This window comes from Cyanistes caeruleus, chromosome 2 (assembly GCF_971803275.1).
Source record: "Cyanistes caeruleus chromosome 2, bCyaCae1.hap1.1, whole genome shotgun sequence".
NCBI classification, from domain to species: Eukaryota; Metazoa; Chordata; class Aves; order Passeriformes; family Paridae; genus Cyanistes; species Cyanistes caeruleus.
This window is the reverse complement of record NC_141702.1, coordinates 63,944,707-63,970,225: the sequence shown is the minus strand read 5'-3', so window position 1 is coordinate 63,970,225 and position 25,519 is coordinate 63,944,707. Positions and strand designations below refer to the sequence as shown.

The 25,519-nt window shown below is 41.0% G+C and overlaps 1 protein-coding gene across 2 annotated transcripts in view; it reads right to left on the bottom strand.

Annotated features, from left to right (window-relative positions):
* The window catches only part of IFNGR1 (interferon gamma receptor 1), a 28,919-nt gene extending 8,953 nt beyond the window's left edge, over positions 1-19,966 (bottom strand). The window contains exons 1-8 of one of the 2 annotated variants that reach the window (XM_086877484.1): positions 19,782-19,966; positions 10,229-10,343; positions 9,654-9,826; positions 6,410-6,524; positions 5,835-6,007; positions 4,452-4,600; positions 3,568-3,739; positions 2,470-2,585 (exon numbers count right to left, since the gene is read on the bottom strand). In XM_086877484.1, the coding sequence (XP_086733610.1) occupies positions 2,470-2,585; positions 3,568-3,739; positions 4,452-4,600; positions 5,835-6,007; positions 6,410-6,524; positions 9,654-9,826; positions 10,229-10,343; positions 19,782-19,869 (1,101 nt within the window). In that variant the 5' untranslated portion in view covers positions 19,870-19,966. The remainder of the gene's footprint in view (positions 1-2,469; positions 2,586-3,567; positions 3,740-4,451; positions 4,601-5,834; positions 6,008-6,409; positions 6,525-9,653; positions 9,827-10,228; positions 10,344-19,781) is intronic. The other variant, XM_086877485.1, reaches the window with a different exon arrangement.
* Between the last annotated feature and the right edge of the window lie 5,553 nt (positions 19,967-25,519).

Genomic DNA, 25,519 nt, shown 5'->3' with positions numbered 1-25,519 from the left:
TTGTTCAAAGTGACTCAAATGATGTTTTAGAATCTACTTAAAGCTACCAGGAAGATCACTGAAAAACAGCAGTCCTAAGGTAGGACATCTTGCCCAGTCTTTTAACAGATGGAAAAACTCCCTAGATGTTTCATTCTCAGACAAGCTCAGGTAAGGCACAACGATCATAACCTGTACAGAAAAAAGGCCTAGTACATACACAAAGGTCAGTGACAGGCTCCAAGTGCCATCAGGTCTATAGAGATAATGTCATATAATCAAACTTACTGATCATATCAATTATTTCAATTGTTTGTTCATTATTTTAAATGATTAACCACAAAATAATTATGTTTAAATTATTAACTACTCGTTTTGCATTCACACAGTATTCATATCACCTATGTTTAAACTACCTCTATGAGCTCTACAACTTATGTTAGTCATTAAAGACTCCATTGGAAATGGACAGAAACATAGAATATCCTGATTTGGAAGGGACCCATAAGAACCAGTGTCTACCTCCTGACTCCACCCAGAGCAACCTAGGAATTTAAACCCACATCTCAGAACATGGGCAAAATGCTTCCTGAACAGGACTTGGGCAGCAACCACTTTCAAGGGGAGTGTGTCTCAATACTTGACCACACAGTTAACAATATTTAAAAATAGTTACAGGCTTCATTCAGCTCTTTAGCAACAAAATATGATGTAGCACGTGAACCATACTGTGGTACTGGAACCTAGGAACCATAAAGTAACATCTAGTCCATTAAAATGAGAATATGGGCACACACATGAGTTTCTACTAAGTAATCTCAAGTGTGAAGCTGGAGCATGCATCAGGAAGCTCACAGGTGTAAAGGAGCACACATTCTATTTGTGATATTCCACTTCCTGATCTTTAGGTGGGACATCACAGTGGGACTTGAAAGCAAAAATTATGGATCCACTGAGCACAGCACTGTAATTCTCCATGAGCATCTTCTGCTACAATGAATGGATCTCCACAGAAATTACTGAGTACACACAGTTGTGTGTACACAGGACACAAAGTTACATATTCAGACAAATACACTCTGGTGTGAGGATGACAAAAAGTCTCCAGTATCTCTACAGGCCCATGTGTTTTGATATTGGGGCCTATTTAGAGATGTCAGAGAGGTTTTTCTCATCTGGTTTTTTAAAGCCTACAGTGTGAATGGCTACCTCCAAACCAGTCCCCTGGCTCCATCACAGTCCATGGAAAGAAACAAGAATTTCAGAAAGCCTTTTGTCTGATCAGAAGTGCATAAAGGAGATGAATCATCTTGTGCTGCTCAAGTTGGTGGACTAGATCACTGCTTTACTACAAAGGGACCACCTCTGGCTTGGGTATCTCCATTTAGTCAGAGCAATCTTGCCTCCTGATATTCTAAAGAACACAGATTCCAGAGGGATTTGGGGCATTGACTATGGAGAGGTCATTTTAAAGGGTTTTGAAACTGAAGAAAATGGAATGGAAATTTGTTGGCTACTCTCTCTATAAATGAGACTTCCTCCATCCACTGAGAAGATACTCTTGCTGTGATTTCTGTTTACTACTGCCTCAGGTGTCAGCTCTTTGACGCTGTGATAGTTCATTGTTGTGACTAACACAACACCAGGAGAATATTACAACAGTAGTTCTTAGATACTCCACTCTTGCCTGACATGAAACCAAGGAGCACTGCTGCTCCTTAAGGAACACCCACTCTGTTTCCTAGGAATGGCTACAGGAAGTTTTTAAGATAGAGCAGCTGTTGACCTCTCTTCTCCATGACTGCTCAATGTGAGAACAGACTTCTGCATGTCCTTCTTCCCTCTTCCTACAGAGCTATTACTCCCTTCCCTTACTCTGCACATCACTAAGCATATTGTAGCAATTAGCAGGATTCCAATACTACTGTTTAATGAAGGAATCTCTCAGCTCCTGTGACAGGACAAAAGGAAATGGGTTGAAACAAACAGAATTTTTTCTGAATGTAAGAAAAGCTGTGATGGTGGATGGTTTAACATTGGAACAGATTGCCCAAAGCAGCTGTAGAGTTTCCTTCCTTGCAGGTATTCAAAAGGCATCTGGATACACTCATGGCTAACCTGTTCCTGTGCTTGAGCAAAAGGCTTTGGGTAGATGACCTCAAAAAGGCTTTGAGTAGATGAAAGGTCTCATGTCAGTGATTCTGTAGTTTTGTGTCTCTGCTACTAGACTGAACACAAACCTGCCTAGGTATGCACACGCTGAGTTTTTAAGAACCAAGTTCTCAAACTACACCAACTACTGCTACTTCAGTTAAAGAGACATTGAAGACTAGCCCTAAAAAACTAAGACTCATCTGGTTGCAAAGGCTTTCAGAATATTAGACTGGCATAAATTCTAAATATCTGTAAGACCATGGCAAAAGAGCTGAAAAAACCCAACCAAACAAACCCAGAAGACTGGCATTAAGACACAGGAGTTACAGAACTTACCAACGACTTTGGCAGCTGTATGTTGTCTTTCCTTAGTTTTTTGCAGCCATAATACACCGAAAATATTACAGTCAAGATCCCAATAACAACACACACAATGATGATACCATGTGTACCTAGAAAATTAAAGCAAAATCTACTAGGAATTTTGGAAAAACAAGCCACTGCTGTACCACTTAGAATAATTTCAGAAATTCTAATAGCTCAAAATGCTTAGCTGTAATGTGTGAATTTGTCAATCTACTACCTTTTCTCACTCAGGAAAACTTAATCCATAACACTTTCATGGAGTAAATAAGAATTACAATGACAGCTTTTCAATTCATATAAACATAATCATGGTTTTATAGAACTAAAGGGATTTTGCATCTAATTTTTTGTTCCTTAGAGATGAGAGATGGGGATAAGATTTGTACACTTTCTATGTGATAGCATATTAACTGACGTAACTATACAGAGTTTATGCACAGTAAAAGTAAAATATGAAATCTTCCAAAACACAGAATTGTTAACAATTACTAGGTGGACTCCACTGGTGTGGTTCTCTTAATACCCTCCCTCATCCAGTTGATCCTGTGCATTCAAGAAAACTGCTTCTATCAATTTGCAGAAATTACAGGCCATAATGAAGTACAACCACAATATTTGTTTTGTTTTCTTTACTTAAGAAAAAGACCTGAATATCTTAATTTAATGACAGTAAGTTTATACTTGCTTCCAGTTAAAAGTCTATACACATTATCCTTCAAAAAGCCAGTTGCTAGAAGAGACAATGCCTTATGAATGCCTATGAAAACCACACAGCTCAGTGAATGATCAATTTGTGATTTTTTGATTACACCAGTGTTCATGTGCAATAGAAAAGTTTTGTGATACCAGCAACACAGGAAAAATACCCCCCCAAAAAATTCAGGGTCACTTGAAAATAATACATGATTTGTAAAGGTCAGAACTATCAAAGTACATTTGGAAAATAATGACTAAGCTTTCCCTACTTCTTCTATTCTCCCCAAAGGCATCCCAAGCATCAAATACTTGCTAGATCAGATCTATGTTCAGATTCAGTATGTTCTTAATATAGTATTAGAAACCTCTTACTTGACATCTGCTTGAGAGGAACAGAAATGCAACTTTCCTCTGATGGAGTGCCAAACATCAGATTATCAAAACTTCCTGTTGCTGAAACACAGTAAGTAGAATTTTCAGTAGAAATTGGGATTTTGAGGCTGCACTTATTCACTGTACAGTTGTCTGCATAGAGCTCCTCAGTCTGAAAAAAATTGGAAGATATGTTATATCATTTGACTCACTAGAACAATGTTACAATACCTTCCACCACTTCAAAAAAATGTAAGAACACTATTAGACGTGTTTTCTACATCACCCATATGTCTTGCAAAATCTATATGACCATCTCCTTACCGGCTACCTTAAGATGTTGTATTTGATCAGAGCATGGTATTTTCCAGGTAAAATTTCTGCTGTTCACAGTAGAGATTCACAATTATAAAACTTGTACCTGGATGCGTATGAAAAGCTAACTATAAGTAAAAACACCCCACCTTCACCCTCCATGATTGCTAAATAAACTGGTATAAATACCTCAAAAGGTAATTTTCTTAAGTGAAATGTCTCTTTAGACAAGTGAGAGTGGCACAAGTCAAATTACCAATGTTTTAGCATGTATGCAGAGACAGCAGCATGTAACACTTGTGTATTATTCTATCTTAATAATATTAATTAATAATTAATTAATAATATCTATATTATTAATGCAATAATCTAATTTTCATTGTAAGCAACTACTTTGGACAACTGAAATACAGACCTTTCAATCACATATTGTAATGCGCTCGACATTTTAGGTGTTCAGCTGTTTTCTTGGCTTCTCTTAGCTCCATGTGTCATAGGCATAAATCTCTTGTATAGACATTTAAGGTAAACCAATGTTTTTAATTTTAAATTTTATTTTTGGAACCTACCTTATTTTTACTATCCCGAACAATCGCCGAGTACTCAAGCTTTGAATAAATGTCTTCAATACAAGAAAGAGGGAATACAGAATGGTAAATATCAACCGTGATTTTATCACCGTGTCTTGACAGACTCAGTTTTGGCGGTCCTATTTTTCCTGCAACACATTGCACCATTGCTATTAGGCCAAAGGTTTTAACATAAAATATGGTATTTATAGTTAGCTTTCCAAAATTCATCAGAGATTTGAGAAGAATTAAGTATTTATATTTCCATGCTGTTAATATTGCAAAGCTGTGGTAAGACCTCTCTGCTGTTAGAAGTAATGGAGGCATTTGGATACATTAACTAATCAGTTTCTAAAATGGAAACAGATCATTCATGAAGAATTTTACTGTAAAGCAAGTTAACTTTCCTAGACACCGAAGTCCATAAAACTTGAGCTGACAACAGAAAAAACTAACAGCAATTAAACATATACAGGAAAGAGAACCAAACACAAGATCTTGCTGACTAGCTCCCTCCATAAAACACCTCAGTTAAAAACAATACTGACTAAAACAATGGAAAGCTATATGAAAAGCTAAACAAATCTCACCAGAAGCACCATTTGGGAACTTTGGATTTCCCACGGCACTGGCCTATGTGAATTTTTCGTGTCTAATGGTCTGACTGAACATGAGTTTCTTGTTCAAAGGAAAAAAGGATTTTGTCTATCTTCTCCATATGTGGTTACCAATGTTCTGGAAACTGTCAGGCTGAGCATTACTACCATGACTTGTGTCCCTTTGCAAAATTCTAGAAAACCAGCCACTATTTCGAGTCACTGGACTGTTGAGTGGGAACGGAATCATAGCAGAAAGCAAAGAGGGACTTCACTCCATCTCCAGCAATGCAGAAAGCTATTCCTAGCTAAAGCATAGTCCAGGTCAGATAGAATCTCATGGGCCAAAGGATTTATACAGAGATACAGTAACTGAGTTATCCAGTTACGGCTTCTAGGTAATAACTGGATACCTGAATCTATCAGTACATGGCACTCTAGCCGTGTTGTCAAGCAAGGCATTGCTACTTCACTGATGCCTATAGGTCCATGTTGTATGGTGACAGTTTCCCACTCTAAACTGGTGTCTGGAATACAGAAAGGATTCAGAGTGCACCATCAGCATCACCTTCTTGCCATTAGACATTTTGAAACAAATAGACACCACAGAATCAGAGCTAACAAGCGTCATGAAGTTCCTACTAAGCAATCATAATGCTTCATTTCATCCTGGACTCCTGGCTTTAAGATATTCCCAAATGCAATGCAATAACAGAGGAAAAGGAATAATTACTAGCACTAAATATTTGGAAAAAATTACAAGGTTTACAATTTAGATACAACTTACCACGCCTTTGTAAAATAAACTCCTTTGACTCAACATACTCAGACTGTTGCGACCCAACGACAGCTTTAACTCGAAGCCAGTGAGATAAATAAGGGTCACATACTTCCTTTGAGAAATCACAAAAATGATCTGTAGTGTTCATACAGGTTGAGATTTTCTTATAGTAACCTAAACTGTAAAACAGATCAAGTAATAGTTAATACAACTTCAACTGCATAATTCTGTACAATACAGTGCGAGTAACAAAGAACTGTGAGGGTGGCCAGGACCTGTGAGGGCACAGATTGCCCAGGGTGGTTGTGAAGTCTTCTACCCTAGGGACATTCAAGAGCCCTCTGGATATAATCATGGATGACCTGCTCAAGCAAGGGGGTTGAACCAGATGACCTCCAGAGATCCCTGCCAACCTCAACCACCCGATTACTTGACAAATTTTGCCTTAATTTACACTTGGGCAACCTTCATCCCATGTGACATCACCACATACAACCAAAAGAACTTACCATGGACTGACTGCTTTTGTATGTTTCCAGATAACATCAGGTATAGGAAATAACAAAATAATAAGAACTTACTTGTAAGGCTTGATTTCCACAATAAAACGAGGAGTTTCAGACATAGGTGGGTACTGCCAATGCAAAACTGATTTGAAATTTTCAGACGTCACTACAAGCTCCGTTGGTGAAGGCACTAGAATGAAGAGAGCAACTGCACTTTGATAAACAGACCTTTGCAAACACAAGAACAGCCAAATGTACTTCTAAATTATTTGGAAAAGGCAACATGCTAGACACAGAAATCACAAATACTTCCCCCAGATGAGCTAGTCTGTCACCAGTAAAAACACCCATGAGCCCTGTAAGTTGATTTATTATTCATCTCTCCTGCTGAGAGGAGAAATGTCCTCTTTGCAAGAATGTCAGATAACCCAGGTGCACTGAAGGCAAGTGCATCAGACAGCCTGAATCAGGTCCATAAGCAGTGATGATTATACCCCTGTGTTGGTCTTTTAGAGGTGTAACAGTGAGACAGGTTGTGGGACTTAACTCAAGCTAGAGGAGATTAGCCCAGTTCCTGTAGATTTCTGTAGCTGTTCAGAAACTGAATTGGAGTGGATGGAATTCCCTATGAATTTCTAACAGTGATACTTCTACCACTCCAGCAGTATTTTCCGCAAGCTGTAATGACCAAAATGAACTACAAACATTTGTAAGGAAATTGAACACTGAAGCTATAATGTAGTTCCATTTGAAGGAACATGTTTTGTGGTGGTGTGTTTTTAATAGGTTTTTGATTTGTTGCACAAATGGTTTGAACTGTTTTCACCTTCTGATGTTGGTTTCTTCCAAGTTGTATCCTCCTCCCTACTGCCATCAATCATTGTACCCCAACCCCTTTTTCCAGTGCCTTCTCTGTCAGTCATTGTGACCCTACCTCTTTATCCAGATCCCTCCCTGTCAGTCTTACTTAGCAGCAACCCTCTGTTCTAGAATCCTCCCTGTCAATCATACTGTATTTGACATTCCATTATTCCATTGGATTTTAACTGTTCCTGCCCCCAAGCTTTCCCATTGGATTATGTATTGTAAGCTCCACCTTAAATTCCTTTCCTAAGGCTTCCCTATTGGTTCATGATTTGCATCATCCCCTTACTCCTCCCTCATATATAAGACGTTGCATAGCATACAACTTCTGTCTTTTCTCCCTGGCTCCTTTGGAGATCAAATCCATCTTCAAAACCCATACAAATGGCCTTCCCTCATTCTCGCCTCCACACTGCGCCTGATGAGCCAAAAGTGCCGTAGAGCTCTGCTCTAAGCTGCACCTCCGGTCATCCTGCTCCCGAGGCGTGTCCTACTCCTGACGAGGGACAGAGGGAGAGCTAGCCAGCTCTGGCACTGTGTCAACGTTTGAAGTACACTTAGCAAAAAATGTCAGAGGTAATGTAGTAAAGCATTCCAAAAAAAAGAAGCAACACTGACAGTCTTCCATGTATCTGTTTCAAGTTGCAAGCCCAATAGGGATATCAAGGGAGCAGCTTCAGGAGAAGAAAAATTACAGGATCCCGTAAGGCTGACACATGACACTCAGGAAGAGAAGAGAAAGGAAGGTCACTCAACTGAATTTAACTGTTAAAACTCAGCTTCTCAATGTTTGGCACCCTTAGTATTCTCAATGTGGCTTTTACAAAATGTTGAGGGAACTCATATTTGACCTGCTCTACATTGCTTCTTGTTCACAAAGCAAGTACTGCAACTTCATTCTGAGATAGTTAGGGAAAGTAATCAATTTACACATCCTGAGGACAAGACCACAAATACACACATTACTGAAAGTAATACACAGGGGCTGAGATATGCTACTGACCACAAAGGTTTGACAGATGTAATATAGATCACTCTGCAAATGGTTCTGTGGTTTTTGTTTTAATACATATAACAGTGGTATTTCAGCTATTGGGAAAAAAGGAACATAATCATCAAATTCATAACCACAAGGAAAAAAAAAGGTGACAAGTTGACAGAAGAGATGTCAAGCACACAGATGGGCCAAAGTACACAAACATTACTTCAAGTGTGCAGTTTTAAGCCACAGTGTGGCTAGCCTTACAAAATTTTACCTTTTGTTTACTATTACATAAAAGAAACTGCTTAACAAAAGGGTTGACCCCAGAGCACTGAAGGAGGTAGCAAATGTTAAGAGTAGGACCGCTCCATCATCGGCCTAAGATTTGGGGAGGTCCCTGCTGACTAAATCCTACCATGAATCACCTCAGTTAAAAACAATACTGACTAAAACAATGGAAAGCTATATGAAAAGCTTATATGAAAAGCTAAACAAATCTCACCAGAAGCACCATTTGGAAACTTTGGATTTCACACGGCAATGGCCTATGTGAATTTTTCGTGTCTAATGGTCTGACTGAACATGAGTTTCTTGTTCAAAGGACAAAAAGGATTTTGTCTCTCTTCTCCATATGTGGTTACCAATGTTCTGGAAACTGTCAGGCTGAGCATTACTACCATGACTTGTGTCCCTTTGCAAAACCCTAGAAAACCAGCCACTATTTCAAGTCACTGGAATGTTGAGTGGGAACAGAATCATAGCAGAAAGCAAAGAGGGACTTCACTCCTTCATCTCCAGCAATGCAGAAAGCTATTCCTAGCTAAAGCATAGTCCAGGGTCAGATAGAATCTCATGGGCCTCGTTATCCCTGAAAGCTGTATGTTGGGAAGGAAGCAAGCATGGTAAGAAGTCTTTTGGTCTTTCCTGTCGCAATTCCTTTGCACTGCCCATGCAATGCCAGGGCCTGCCACATTGGATTGTAGACACAAAATTTACTTTTACCGTACTAATCCTGAAGACTGAAAACAGCCCAAAGGATTTATACAGAGATACAGTAACTGAGTTATCCAGTTACGGCTTCTAGGTAGTATCTGGATACCTGAATCTATCAGTACATGGCACTCTAGCCGTGTTGTCAAGCAAGGCATTGCTACTTCACTGATGCCTATAGGTCCATGTTGTATGGTGACAGTTTCCCACTCTAAACTGGTGTCTGGAATACAGAAAGGATTCAGAGTGCACCATCAGCATCACCTTCTTGCCATTAGACATTTTGAAACAAATAGACACCACAGAGTCAGAGCTAACAAGCGTCATGAAGTTCCTACTAAGCAATCATAATGCTTCATTTCATCCTGGACACCTGGCTTTAAGATATTCCCAAATGCAATGCAATAACAGAGGAAAAGGAATAATTACTAGCACTAAATATTTGGAAAAAATGACAAGGTTTACAATTTAGATACAACTTACCACGCCTTTGTAAAATAAACTCCTTTGACTCAACATATTCAGACTGCTGCGAGAAAACAACAGCCTTAACTCGAAGCCAGTGAGATGAATAAGGGTCATATATTTCCTTTGAGAAATCACAAAAATTATCTGTAGTGTTCATACAGGTTGAGATTTTCTTATAGTAACCTAAACTGTAAAACAGATCAAGTAATAGTTAATACAACTTCAACTGCATAATTCTGTACAATACAGTGCGAGTAACAAAGAACTGTGAGGGTGGCCAGGACCTGTGAGGGCACAGATTGCCCAGGGTGGTTGTAGAGTATTCTACCCTAGGGACATTCAAAAGCCCTCTGGATATAATCATGGATGACCTGCTCAAGCAAGGGGGTTGAACCAGATGACCTCCAGAGATCCCTGCCAACCTCAACCACCCGATTACTTGACAAATTTTGCCTTAATTTACACTTGGGCAACCTTCATCCCATGTGACATCACCACATACAACCAAAAGAATTTACCATGGACTGACTGCTTTTGTATGTTTCTAGATAACATCAGGTACAGGAGATAACAAAATAATAAGAACTTACTTGTAAGGCTTGATTTCCACAATAAAACGAGGAGTTTCAGACATAGGTGGGTACTGCCAATGCAAAACTGATTTGAAATTTTCAGATGTCACTACAAGCTCCGTTGGTGAAGGCACTAGAATGAAGAGAGCAACTGCACTTTGATAAACAGACCTTTGCAAACACAAGAACAGCCAAATGTACTTCTAAATTATTTGGAAAAGGCAACATGCTAGACACAGAAATCACAAATACTTCCCCCAGATGAGCTAGTCTGTCACCAGTAAAAACACCCATGAGCCCTGTAAGTTGATTTATTATTCATCTCTCCTGCTGAGAGGAGAAATGTCCTCTTTGCAAGAATGTCAGATAACCCAGGTGCACTGAAGGCAAGTGCATCAGACAGCCTGTATCAGGTCCATAAGCAGTGATGATTATACCCCTGTGTTGGTCTTTTAGAGGTGTAACAGTGAGACAGGTTGTGGGACTTAACTCAAGCTAGAGGAGATTAGCCCAGTTCCTGTAGATTTCTGTAGCTGTTCAGAAATTGAACTGGAGTGGATGGGCTGGGAGATGGTACCAGAGCTGGAGTATCAAGGCCAAAATGCAACAGGCCTGCTCGGGAAAGCCTGTGTTCCCTATGAATTTCTAACAGTGATACTTCTATCACTCCAGCAGTATTTTCAGTAAGCTGTGATGACCAAAATGAACTACAAACACTTGTAAGGAAATTGAACACTGAAGCTATAATGTAGTTCCATTTGAAGGAACATGTTTGAAGCACACTTAGCAAAAAATGTCAGAGGTAATGTAGTAATGCATTCAAAAAAAAAAGAAGCAACACTGACAGTCTTCCATGTATCTGTTTCAAGTTGCAAGCCCAATAGGGATATCAAGGGAGCAGCTTCAGGAGAAGGAAAACCACGGGATCCCGTAAGGCCGACACATGACACTCAGGAAGAGAAGTGAAGAGAAAGGAAGGTCACTCAACTGAATTTAACTGTTAAAACTCAGCTTCTCAATGTTTGGCACCCTTAGTATTCTCAATGTGGCTTTTACAAAATGTTGAGGGAACTCATATTTGACCTGCTCTACATTGCTTCTTGTTCACAAAGCAAGTACTGCAACTTCATTCTGAGATATAGTTAGGGAAAGTAATCAATTTACACATCCTGAGGACAAGACCACAAATACACACATTACTGAAAGTAATACACAGGGGCTGAGATATGCTACTGACCACAAAGGTTTGACAGATGTAATATAGATCACTCTGCAAATGGTTCTGTGGTTTTTGTTTTAATACATATAACAGTGGTATTTCAGCTATTGGAAAAAAAGGAACATAATCATCAAATTCATAACCACAAGGAAAAAAAAAAGGTGACAAGTTGGCAGAAGAGATGTCAAGCACACAGATGGGCCAAAGTACACAAACATTACTTCAAGTGTGCAGTTTTAAGCCACAGTGTGGCTAGCCTTACAAAATTTTACCTTTTGTTTACTATTACATAAAAGAAACTGCTTAACAAAAGGGTTGACCCCAGAGCACTGAAGGAGGTAGCAAATGTTAAGAGCAGGACCGCTCCATCATTGGCCTAAGATTTGGGGAGGTCCCTGCTTACTAAAAGACAACCACTATTCCAACTTACAAGAAGGGCATGAGGAAAGACTCAGGAAACCAGACCTGTTAGCCTAATCTCAGCGCCTGGAAAAAATGATGGAGAAGATCATGCCAGGTGCTCTCAAAAGACATTAGAAGAAGAATATCATCACCAGGAACAGTCAACACGGGTTCACAAAGTGGAAGTCCTGCTTAACTGATTTATTACCTGCCTTGTAGGTGAAGGGAAGGCAGCAGATATATTTCTTCTGGATTTTAGTACAGCTTTTTTGCGATACTGTTTCGCACTGTGCTCTTCCAAACAAGTTGGCATATGCAGGTTCACAGCACACTGAGTGAAGAACTGGCTGAAGGGCAGAGCTCAAAGGGTTGCTGTGAACGGGGCTGCATCCAGCTGGGGACCAGCAGTGTCCCCTGGGGCCCAGTTCAAGGGCCTGTTCTGTTCAGTATTTTTACCAAGGATCTGAATTTAGGATTTGAATGCACCTTGGGCAAATTTGCCAATGATACTGAACTGGGAGGTGCTGTCCACCCTCTCAAGATATGCAAGACCTTGCACAGGTAGCTGAACAAATAAGTTTTAGTCTAGCTCACAGCTCTTTTACTCAGGCTGGCTATCTGATTTCTAATGATTTCTTCTGCAGACAGTTCAGAGACAGTGCCTGGGGATGCCACAATCCCATCTCACTCCAGCATCAAGAATACAGATCACATAGGACACTGCAGATTTTCAAGGTGCTAATGTTTAATCTTTATAGATGCAATTTCTGCATATTGCCAGTTAAAAGGCCATGATACTGTATGTGAACACTAACTAAACATAATGAAGCTTTCATTTTCCTAACACGTTACACCGTGTTCTATGTTGCTCTGCAAGCACAAGTGGAAGATTACGACAGCAGTTAGTGCCATGAAGGTAACTGTGAAACATAAAACTCAATTTATAATAAACATAAATGCAGCAACACTAAAGGTGCAAATTCAAACAGTGAGACAGCAAGTACGGAATGAGAGAAGAAAACTGATCAGCAACTCATGCCATAATGCATGACTCAGGAAACTCAGCAAGTTCTAGTTTGCCTCCAGTTCAAAGTGTTTCCCCCCGGCAGTTCACCTTGCCTTCTAAGACAGCAATACTGGCTGCTGAGAAGCCAACAGAGAACAGCAAGAACCATTTTTTTCACAGAAATTTAAATGAGTATGTGCATTGTAGAACAACATAAAAGGAATTTCAGGAAACAGCTCTACATCCACGGACTGAAGGAATACAAGGCAAAGGCAGGCCAATCAGATACACTTTTCCTAAGCATGCCAGAATAAACTAAACATGCCGGTATTTTGAAGATAAAGAACTGCAATTTTGGAAAGCAAAGATAGTAGTAAGAGAGGGGTAAAAGTAAAGATAAGCATGACCACAGGGTGACCTGGAAGTTTAGAATTAAACAGAGAACAGACGTGGGAAAACAGCTGCACAGTTTATCTCAGCAAATTCACACCTGCATCAGTTTATAACTTGGACAGAAATGTACTTATTTGTCCACATGCAAACAACCAAAACTATTGCTGCCATACTGATGGCAAAGATCTCATCAGGTGTGACTACTGTGGGACATGAATGTGTATATACATTATCAAACACCTTCTCAATGTGAAATTATTTCAACTAAAGTATTTAAGATTTAGTAGACATTTACACCTTCAGCCAACTCGCATAGCAGACAGGAAGGAAATACATGTGAGAGGAAATGAAAGGACAAACTCCACTGAAAGACTTATTTTACTGCAAGTATCTGCTGCTGCTTCATTTCAGGCTGCTAAATAAGGGGGATTTTGGTTTGGTTTGGAGGGTTTTTTTCTGAGTAGCAAACAAGTGCACCCAGTTGTGTCTTCTTAGACTAAGATAGATAAATGTTAGAACTAATCCACTCCTTGCATACAAGATATGATGCATTTTTGCTTCAAAAGTGTACATCATCAAGGCAGAAAATGCTTCTTTTAACCTACAAGACAAATTGTGATTTGTGAAGAAGACTAATTTGTTTTATACATACCCTTCTCCAAGTCAGAAATAACTACTGCACACCTCTCACAAATATCAGCAGGGTCAGACATATACAAACCATATAGGCATAAAGAAAGGTTTCTTTACCAGCTTGAAACCCGACATTCTTGTTGACTTTGCAGGTGCTCCTGAACAATACTACCTATGAAAAGTACTTACAAAATACAAGTCTGAAGCAGCCATAGTCTCAATAAAATCTATTTTTAAAGCATATACTTAAGAAAGGACTTAGTATTTTGTATATATGTAGATGTCCTACCTGTTCACTGAGCCTTGGCAATGCATTGTCTAGAGCAAAAATTAATTCAATGAACTGGACATTTCTAAGATGTAAAAATTAGACAGCCTTCAAGCTGATACTTGTATCTTGTGCAAGGCTGAAACTCCTTCCTTCATTCTGACATTACTGCATACACAAAGAGATTTGTCACCACTGCTTACACAAGCAGAATTCAGCTGAAGTGCAATAATGCACGTAACAGAACAGGGCCTGATGAATCCACACTGCAAAGTTTATGGTACAGCTATCTCAGACAACAGCGTCCTTAAAAGCCATAAAACTTCATCCAAGTCATATGTGACTTTTAAGCATCATTTAGCCACTGAAATGCAGACTGAAAGCACAAACTGAAAGCTTGAAAAGACAAACTGAAAAAATAACAAGTAAAAACTTTTGAAAGTTTTTACCTTTAAATTATTTTTTTTAATTATTAAATTTAAATTAATATTTAAAAAAAAAAAAAATTTACAGTTTGTTCCTTCTTTGGATTTCCACTAAAAACAAACAAATCCTTATAATCCCCAAGTGACACATCATAGGAAAACACTTATAATCCACTTCAACAGGCCAAGGGGGAAAGCAGTTCGAACCTCACTGTAGAATCATGGTTAACGCATCATTTAAAGACAGAGAGCTGCAATAGTAACCAGCTGGTCCCTTCTGGGCCCCTGACTGGGAGAAGTGTGCTTTCCTTGTGCCAGCCCTGTGCTCTACCTACAGTTGCTTCACCTCATAGATTCACAGAATATTCTGAGTTGGAAGGCACCCACAAGGATCACTGAATCCAAGCCTTACAAAAATGGCCCATAGGGGGACCTGAGCTCACCTATCCATTTCAACTGCACCCAGAAAGGGTAGCAGTTCTGATGACTTTACATGTGTAAAATGGTCACTCTCCTTAGCTTTCAACACCCATGAAAACAAAAACAAGAGAAAAAAGATCAGATAAATTTGCACTACCTTTGAATGCTTCTGCAGTACTCTGCAGCCATATGCATTGAAAAAAAACTTCAAACGGAAAGAATGGGTGGCAAAAAGGTAATCAATACCCTGAAAGATGGATTCAGAAGGCGGCAAGTCAATGCCGAGGATGAAAAATAACACATAAAAAAAAAGAATTTAAACTCTCTGAAGGCTACATTTCCTTCATTTTTATTTGTGCTCAGCTTGGGATTCAAATGGTTTGACATAACAACAGACTTGATTGGGATGTACTAAACTGAATTTACAACTGTTAGTGCTGCTTAGCTAGTAATGAGCTCCTGTACTTACTCTGGGGCTCCCTTTCCTGACTGCATATTCGAGTCCAGTGCTACTTGCTTTCACTGCTTGCTGTACTTCTTACCACCTCACAGCAGCATGCCTGGTAACATTCTGGTAACAGCCACGGTGAGCATGGGCTGGCAAGCGGCCACGGTATTGCTGCTTTCTGTGCTGTATCACACTCACAGCATCAAGTGGGGGGAAGAAGGAGGAAGGGTGGGACATTTGGAGTGATGGTGGTTGTCTTCCCAAGTAACCCTTACCCATGATGGGACCCTGCTCTCCTGGGGATGGCTGAACCCCTGCCTGCCCACAGGAAGCAGTGAATTAATTCCTTGCTCCGCTTTGCTTATGTACATGGCTTTTTCTTTCCCTACTAAACTGCCTTTATCTCAATCCAAGAGTTCTCCAGCTTCTCGTTCTCTCCCCAGTCCTTTTGGTAATGAAGTGAACAAGCAGCGGCATGGGGCTTGGTTAAACCATGACAAAATGGTCCTCCTAATCATTTATATTCTCACTTCAATCTGTTCTAAATCAAACAAAATTGGCCTGCACTAAAAGCAGAGTTCAGCCATCTGGGAGAGGAGGAGAGTTAGGAGCACTGCCCAGCACCACAGGACTGAAACTGAGCAGGAAGAGGTCACTGCTCACCACAGGCTGCAGGAGCACCAAGCACATGCCTTGGGGAGGAATGGGAAATGTCTGTCAGTGCAGTGGTTCTGCCTTCTGCCACATCCCACTTGAAGGCAGCACACCTGGGCTAGCACAGCCCCCTCTCTGTGCACTTCTGACAGGCCAGGCACTAAACAGCTCCTGCTCCTATCAGACTGCTGGAGGGGAGCTGCCTCTTGGCTGTGCTTGGTTGGGAGCTGGGTAGACTGGCAAGCACCAAGGATCAAGGTGATGAAGAAATCTTGTACCTGCTACCTGACTGGTTCTCTTTTAAGTGGCAGCAGCCACGCCGTGTACATGAAAATGCTTGCATGTGCTTGCCTTCACCCACTTTCATTTATCCCTCCAGAAGAAACCCAGGACATTCATTTCTCTTGTAATGCCACTCCCATACCTGGTACTTCCTTAAAGACTTTACTGCAGACAAGCTTAAATTAATGCATGTAACAGCAATTTATGCAGAAGGTTCTACCGGAAGTTCTTAAAAGACCTCAAATTCACAAAGAAATCAGTTCACAAATTAAATGAGTACCATGACTGGTGTAATATTTAAAGCTAATAATTTTTAAAACATTAACTGAAATGAACTTAAATGATTTTCCAAGTATCATGAATAAACATTATACACAGTATACAAAGCATTTTTACAGCTTCTACTTACAACCGAATTTAATTTTCTAAGGGCTCAGAGGTTTGACATTGCTCTATGGAGTTTTTAAAATCATTGTTTATGATAAAAATCTCCACAAGGTTGTAAGCTGTAGTAAGAGGAGAGGTAGACTGAGATCACCATCTTGAGAAGAACCACAGCAAGTTGCACAAGGAGGACACTTAAAAGAACAGATTAAATAATACAAGCTAAATATTGTTTTATCTATTTTGAGTGTTCATCCCTTTTGTTATAGATGAGAAGCGTTGTAATAGATGGTATCTAAATACAACACTTTCTACCTTCTAATTTATTTGCAGCATGAGTCAATTGCTATGGATGTCAATAATCTGAACTGTAAACAACAACTCAAGACCACCATGATTATCACAAATAATAGGAAGTCAGCTACCTAAAGGAACTACAGACATTCTTAGAAATGTGGCTTAAAATGTGCAGGAAGCACCTGAACTGCTACCACAGCCTCTAAATCTTCTTCACCTTGACCACAGACCTTGTCTTCCGTAATACTGAAATACAGACTGAGAGTTCCCATCAACAAGTGCCCAGCTCCACTGTGGAGTCAGAGGCCTATCAATGCAGACACATCAAGCACCCAGCTGTAGGAAATGCAGGAAATGTTCCAGTTGCTGCTGGGTTGTCTGGCTTCATTCCTTTTCTAAGGAAAGAAGTGTCCTACATTGGAATATTAAGATGACTGAACATTTCCTCCTAACACACTTGATAACTCCCTGATATATGTTATTATTCTGCTGGCACACTGAAAGACCTATAAGACTTAAGGAAGAAAAAAAAATCATACAACTGTTGCCATGGAAATTCTGGACTCGGTACAAGAGAGACATGGAGTTTGTGGAGCAGGTCCAGCAGAGAGCTACAAAATGGATCAAGGAATTGGGGCATCTCTGTTATGAGGAAAGCCTGAGGGAGCTGGGCCTGTTCGGTCTCAAGAGGAGATGGCCAAGAGGGGACCTTAAATACAAGTGTAGATCAATATCTACAAGTATCTAAAGGAGAAGTGCCAAGAAGACAGTTTCTCACTGGTGCCAAGCAATAGAACAAGAGCCAGTGGGCAGAAACTAACACAAAGAAAATTCCACCTGAATATGAGGAAGGACTTATTTACCAAGTGAGTGACCAAGTACTGGAACAGACTGCCCAGAGAGGCTATGGAGTCTCCTTCACTGGAGTTACTCAAGAACCAACTGGAGGTAATCCTGTGCCACATGCTCTAGGATGACCATGATTGAGCAGGAAGGCTGGACCAGATGACCACTGTGGTCACTTCCAACCTGACCCATTCTGCTATTCTGTACGTGACAGCATCATAAACATGCTTCAGACTTCCCCTTCTACTTTAATTCTTCCCCTGTAGGTCAGCACATCTGCCTGCATCAATATTATAATGAAGTGAGCACATGTTATTAGTCATTACTTATAAACCCAGCATTTTTATTTATTTATTTATTATTATTAATACACAGAATTATCAATTAGAATTCCCTTCGTGATGCTTTTGGTCACTAAAAAAATAAGCTTTTACTTACAGTGGCTGTGACCAAGCTGAGTGCAAGTCATCAAGAAAATGCTGCTGGAGTTTCCAAAACCTAACTCAAAAATACATTCTGCTCCTATGAGCTAGGATTTGCTGCACTTGTGTGCAGGAAAGTGAGCTTCCTGCTTCTAGGCAGCTTGCTACATCATCTTTACCACAGCACTACTCTCTATGCTTACAGATACAATATTCTCTATGTAAACAGATGCAACAATGACTGTTGTGCTGGACTAGGCTGGGTTATAGCAGGTTTGTTTCACAAGTGATTTACTGGTATTGTGGTTTTCTGCCCTAAAAATGCTTAATACAATGTAGAAATGGCATATTTTACTAGCAATTAAAGCATGTCCTTAAAAGACACTAAGAACAAACAAGACAGTATTTAAGATATCAAGCCACCTTACTGACCCAATGTGGAAAAAAGATAGTTTTCCCTGCAAGGTTTGCCAGTTACAAGCAGACACCAAATCAAACGAACTGGATACTCAAAATCCCAGCTATTAAGTGATAAGAATGCAGGTAGATTGCCACTTTTAGCACTGATCGTCAATACCAGCCAAAGCTAAGCAGACTTCTAAAGCATGGTGTGGCCCATGCTCAGGGGCAATCAAATTCAGTCACTTCACCTAGGCATGGATCTGGACTCCAGAAATCTCCATTTGCAGAATTCAAGGAGTCTGGACACAAAGCCAGCTCTCAATAGTCTCAAAAAAAAATTAAACGCATGTTCCTTTTTGACTATTAGACAGCAATCTCTGTTTTTAATGAACTTTTCCAGTTTAAAATTAAACTAGTAAGCCTGACTATTTCTTTCGTAATTTACTTGCCAAAACTCTGTGCAAACAGAGACACAACGCTGCTCTCCGCTGGCAAGCCACCCACCCCTCCTGCCCAGGAGTGCCTGCCCAAATGTGAGTGCTTCAGGCCGCCATCCCGAGACCTCCTTCACACTCCCCAGCCCCGTGCTCCCCATTTCCGCACCGAGATTCCCGGTTTCTCTACTTCTTTGGCCGCACGAAGCCATAAAGCACAGCGGGGCAGGCCCGTCCGGCGCACACGCCGCTCTGGCTCGGCCTGCCGAAATGCGCGAACATCCTAACGGGGGCTGATGTCACCAGCGCGCCGCCGGCGCGCCACGACACGGCCGCGGGGCCCGGCTGAACCCCGCACCCGACCCGGCTCGGCCGGGCCCGGGGCGCCTCACAGCGCGGCACAGCCCCGGGCAGCAGCGGGAGCTCCTCCCCGGCGCCGCCCGGCCGCCCGCACTGCCCCGGCGGCTCCCTGCGCCCGCCGCGGGGCTGCCGGCCCCACCGGCGGCGCTCGGTCCCGGAGGAATCCGGGACGGGACGTCCGGTGCCGGTGCCACCGCCCCTCAGGCGACCCGTGTGCCCATCAGCCGGTCGGCCTGGCCCGGCCACCCCATCCCCCCGTCTCGCCCCGCGCGTTACCTGCGGGCGGCTGCTCCCCCTGGGAAGCCGCGCTCCGGTGAGGCGCCAGCTGCGCCGCGAGGGCCAGCAGGGCCAGCGGCACCCACATAGCGCCCGGCTGTGGGAGCCAGCGAAGCCGCCCCGCACACGCAGCCCCGCCGCGCTCCACACGCCTGCCCCCCGGCCCGGCCCGGCCCGGCCCGGCCCAGCCCGCTGCGGCGCCTGCGCCGGCCGGGAAGGGGCGGGATGGCCGGCAGTGACAGTGCGGGGGCGGGCGGTGGCGGGGCGGGGTGGCTGGCAGTGATAGTGCGGGGGCTGACAGGTCACCGCCGGGCAGCGCCCGAGGGGCGCCTGAGGGGCGCCGGGGGAAGGGGAGGAGCGGAGCGGGGAGCCGTGGCTTGGCGGCGGCCCCAGCAATGAGGGGATGTGTGTGCGCCGCAATGCCCGCGCTGGCTTTGTTAATGCTGTGCTTTAGTGCTGGTGCTCGGCCATACCTGTCAGCCCCAGCTGCTGGGAAAACACCGTGCAGCAAGTCATGCTGCCACTTGTGCCCTCTCCCCGTTTCTTAAACATAAAAGTGTTCGCCATGTGGAGTGTTACAGAAACAGTACACTGAACTCATACACGTAGAGGAATCCTAACTTAGGCTGAGAGGCTTTATTCTTGGAAATAACTTAGATGTATATGTGTTATAAATATCCAGGTAGTTGTTTGCTTTCACAATCCATGTATTGTCTTTTGCAAATTGTTATTAATCACAACGATTTTGATATAGTACAGTTTGTAATCACTTTTTGACTTCTTTTGATATAATTTGTCAGCTTTTTGTGGCTGATGCCGTGGCCCCTGTGTAGTTCATGTCCTCAGAACACCATTTATAGATGTTTTAGTTTGTGGACAGTGTGATAAACACATATTAAAGTTTTCTCTTTTGCAAATATTATAGTGAATGCTATGTGTTTTGCATTAGACTATAATGTTAACTTCTGCAGAAGTAGCTGTAGTTGTGCAATAATAACTAATGTTTTTATTTTTGTAAATAACAAAAATAAAATATCAGTTTTGTAGCTGACAATAATGAAAATAACTCAGATATATTTGTGAAATAGCTGATGTTAGTTTAAAGTACTTGTGCTTAACTTACAATAACTGAAATAACATTTGAGGAAGGAGCTCAGTGGGGACCCTTGCTACTGACACTTCAATTATCAGTAATTGTCACCTCTGAAACCACGGAACAGGGGTCCCTGAGGTGAGGGGGTGACACACCACCCTCAAAACCAAGACTATTGCACATGCTCTAAAAAGGTGGATCAGAGGAGGGGCCATGCTAAAAAGTTGCTGGAACTTGTAAAGTAGTTTGATGAAATGTTTAAATATGTATAATCATTTATGAATATGTATTTGAGAAATGCAATAAAAAGGGTAAATAAGAAGCGTTACTATGGTTAGTGGACGTGCCTCTGGCTGTCACCAAGCACCCAGGGCTGTTACTGATTTTTCCCTTATTATCCCTTATTAAACTTTTAAAAATTTTTGAAAAATGAAGTTTGTTTCTCACAATATGCACTTCAAGAAATTGAAGTTTTCTGAGCAGTATGGAGACTGCAATTTTTGCCACCTTTCTGTTCCTGTTCTCCTATCCAGTGTTCCACTGCCAGGTAATTCTGTACCTTAACCTTTCAAAGTCAAGGCCACCCTGGGCCAGATGAGTAGAGGGACACAGAGAAACCCTCTTTTTCTATATGCCTCTGCAGCTGTGATGAGGATGTAATAGCTATTTAAGCTCTTGTTAGTGATTTTGCAAATAATGCTTTTTCCAGATCTAAAATGGAGTTACCTTGATGGATACTCGGCATTCACACGTCTTTTCAGGCTTTCAAGGAGACAGGAAGAAGGAAACAGAGCCATTATGCTTCCCCTTTCAAATACCTCTCTGAAAAAATTAAGCTGCTTCCTCACCTTCATTACCTGTCCCAAGCATTAGATCATTCCCTATGAAAAGGTGTGGAGAAATTGATTTTCTTGCCATCTGCTATCCACACTGGCAAAACTCAGGAGACAGCACAATTTGGTGTTTGGGAAAGAATGAGTAACAAGGAGAGAGGAGGTCACAAGCTAGCAATGGATGCTGAAGACACCACCTCACTGTTCCAGCCTCAGAAATCATGGTGTTCCCAGAGGTGGTGAGGTGGTGCTGTGGGGTGTAGGATCAGCCTGGGGTAGAGAACTAACATCTCCTCCCAGCCATGCTAAGATTGAAGAGAATGGATTGTGAAACTGCACTGTCTTTGTGTGGAAAATGACCCTCACAGCCTGACCTTTGTGCTTAATTCAGTGCAACAGCAAGCTTTTTACAACCAACAAGCACTTAACTGCCTTGACTCAAGTCTTGAGCACACACTGCCACGTGGATTTTAACCTCTTGAAATGGTGACATGCTTGCATGGTATTTTCTAACACATAATGCATTTTCTGGCACATAATGGAAGGATGACAAGGAACAGCCTCACATTGTGGTGGGGGAAGTTTAGACCAGCTATTAGGAAAAATTTCTACATCAGTGCAGTTACCAAACATTAGAACATGGATTCCCAGCAAAGAGGTTGAGTCACTATCCCTGGATGAAAGAAGTTACATTTAGAGACAGGTTTTAGTGGTGGACTAAGCAATATTTCAATAACAGATTGAGTGATGTAACAGTTTTTTCCAGCCTGCATGATTTTGTTATTGAAATGACATTTTATACAAAATGAACTAAGAACAAGGCACCACCAGCCTTGAGTTTAGGTGTTCTGAGCAGTGGTATCAAAGGCTGACAGGGTACCCAAGGTGGCTGTCACATGAACAGGGCTTGATAAGATTGTGGGTGTTTTACGACAATACTTCAGAAACTTGAAAAAAACATGAAAGGGGAAATCAATGAATAAAAATTAAGCCAGCTCTGTATGGATAAAGTAAATATAATTCCACTTATGAGAGCTGCTCCTGGCATACCTGATGCCTCTACCGCTAGAACCTGGTACACGGCTCCTGGCAGGAGGAGTTCTCATTGTGCAGCCAATATAGTCTATCACCACCAAAACATTGCCAACTTGCTCAAATTTGTCCTTTTCTTGAAGTGTTACACATTGGAAAAAAAATTAATTGGCTAATATGTGAACTGTCTTGTAACTTCCCCCTTGGTTCTTCACATTCTCAGCCCAAGAGCTGGTCATGTGCCTTTCTGTCAGAAGAGGTCCTGACAAGATAAACAAGTTCACACATCATGAGACAAATTTCCACAGCCTTTTTCTTGCTTGTTTGTTTATTTGTTTGTTTGTGTTTTCTTAGCTATCACTTACTTGTGTCACAGGGTTATTGTGCCTTCAAGTGCACGTGCAGTAGTGCTCCATATGGTTTTGCCATCCTTGGAGAAGTAGCTACAGGATTTTCACCTCACTTAGACTGAAATGCCTGCTCCTTTGATTCAATACCACAGTCATTTGCACCACGTTTTCTTTAAATATTGTCAATGAAGAGAAATCACAGACACAGAGAAGTTATGTCTAACCAGAACATCCCTCAGTGATTAAAAGCACTAGCTGTGCTCACCTTCCAAAGGTAAAAGCCCCAAAAGAAATAAAATTAAAAAGTGCTCATTTGTGATAATTTCACTTCTGTACATTCCATTAATCTGTCAGGAAGTTTAGTGATATTCTCATATACACTTAGAGTAAAAATACACATTTGATCTTCTAGGAGCATAATTCTTATCTTTCCAGCAGTCATTTCAAAATGCATGCCCATTTTTCTTTTCCTTGACAAACCATTGTTTCTAAATTCACAGTTACAAGAAACAAAGAACTCCATTGGAGCCCCCTTTATTTAATTTTAAAGTATTTTAAGAAATATTTTCCACTCAGACAAAGGAATGCAATGCATTCTTCTTGACAACAACCACAGATCTTGATATTTGAGTGACTGTGCAATGGATGTAGAGTGCTGATCCAAGCAGCAAGTGTTATGGCTCACACTGGCTATTTAAAGTGCTGGTTTTGCACAGTGAAGGTATTGTGGCAGACATGGTATGAGCATGGAACTTGGAAATCAGCAACATAAATCTCTAGGAAACCAGGCTTCATTAATTCTGCTGTTCATGGAAAATTTTGTGATGTGAATATGTGGTTGCTGAAGCAAGTTCTGTTAACTGGAAAGGGAGGAGGCAAAATTAGCAGTAATTGTAATTAGTAGCAGAGGAAGAAGGTGAAGTCGAATTGATAAAGCAATATATTGAAGTGACAGTGTGTGTACTGATACGAACCATTCTTTTTCACAAACATCCAAAGAGAATTAAGCATCCATTGCAATAGGTGTCTTGCAGCTGATTAGGAATGGGAAGAGGAAAATAAGGAAAAATTTTCATTAACTCATTTGAGCACAATGTTAAGCTGTTACCCATGGGTGGAGTTGAGATAGAGTTAGTTCAGGGTCCCACAGGTATAGAGGTTATTCCTGAGCAGGATACCCTTGGGCTTTTCCAGGAAAATAAGCAATAATCTTAGAAAAATCTCAGATGGCAGAGACTTACAGATTATTTTTATTACCTGCACCATTTATTAGATATAATTTGTTTGTCTTATGCTTCTGTTGTTTAAAAATAACAAAAGGATATTTGATAAATTAGTGGTGGGTCAGGAAACTGTTACTTCGGCTGAAGACAGAACAAACAACTGGTCTTTATTCTATCCAATTATTTATTGTGTTAGGAAACTTGCCACAATTGAACAGTGTGATAATTAATAGACTATGAAAAACGTTATCAGATGCTTTTTATTAGCTATCAGGTTACTAAATCTTAAATGTGTTGAATCCAGTAGAGGAAGGGAAACAGCAATTCCAGCACTGGCAGAAGCAGCTGGATATTTTCTGCAGCAGTGCAGGAAGGACTGCTCATTTCTGTCAAAAGCGGATGTTGCAGTAAGGAAGAGGGGCTGAAAGGAGCTATTCTGATCAACAGTTGAAAGTGGGTATTCTAAAGAGAGGCTAAAAATGCTTGTCTTGTCTAGTCTGGGAAAAGAAAAGGCTGAGACACAAATGTCTCCTCTCTGCAAATATGTTCATAGTTTTTAAACCAAAAGATAAAGTTTAAACAAAATCACAAAATATAAAATGTTCCTGCCTGAACTAAGGCTGAAAATTACAAGAAAGTTTCTAATTTTCATGAGATTAGACATTGGAAGTGTTTCAAACTAAGATTAATGGGAATAAAAATCTAGTTAGGTATAACAAAAGTTTGTTTTTATTATGAGTAATTATTAAAGAAAATTACCTGCTATAGCAGTGAAAAGGGTTCTGGTAATCTATCTGGATTACTAGTGAACTGAGGAATGTATATAAATATTAGCTGCTTAGGGTATTGTATTTTAGAGCTTCTTTTTCTTGTACAGTATATTGCTGATAGCTTCCAAACCTATCCTTTTAAAAGCTGTAGGACAAAAAGCAAGCTACATCCCCATAAGAGGAAAAAAATCCTTCTGACAACACTTCAAAATAGTGACAAAATCGAAATAAAACCTGTTAAAAGAAGAAAAAGAGCACTTGATTTAATAAGAAGTCTTTCTGATTTCTATTGAACATGTGTTCCATTTGTAAGCATACTGAAACAAAATGCCCTGCAGAGCTGCACACAGACTGGCACAATTCTGACACAGCAACATCAATAAAGGGATGTATATCTCATTACATCCACTAATAAACTAGTTGTTAAAAAGAAAAAT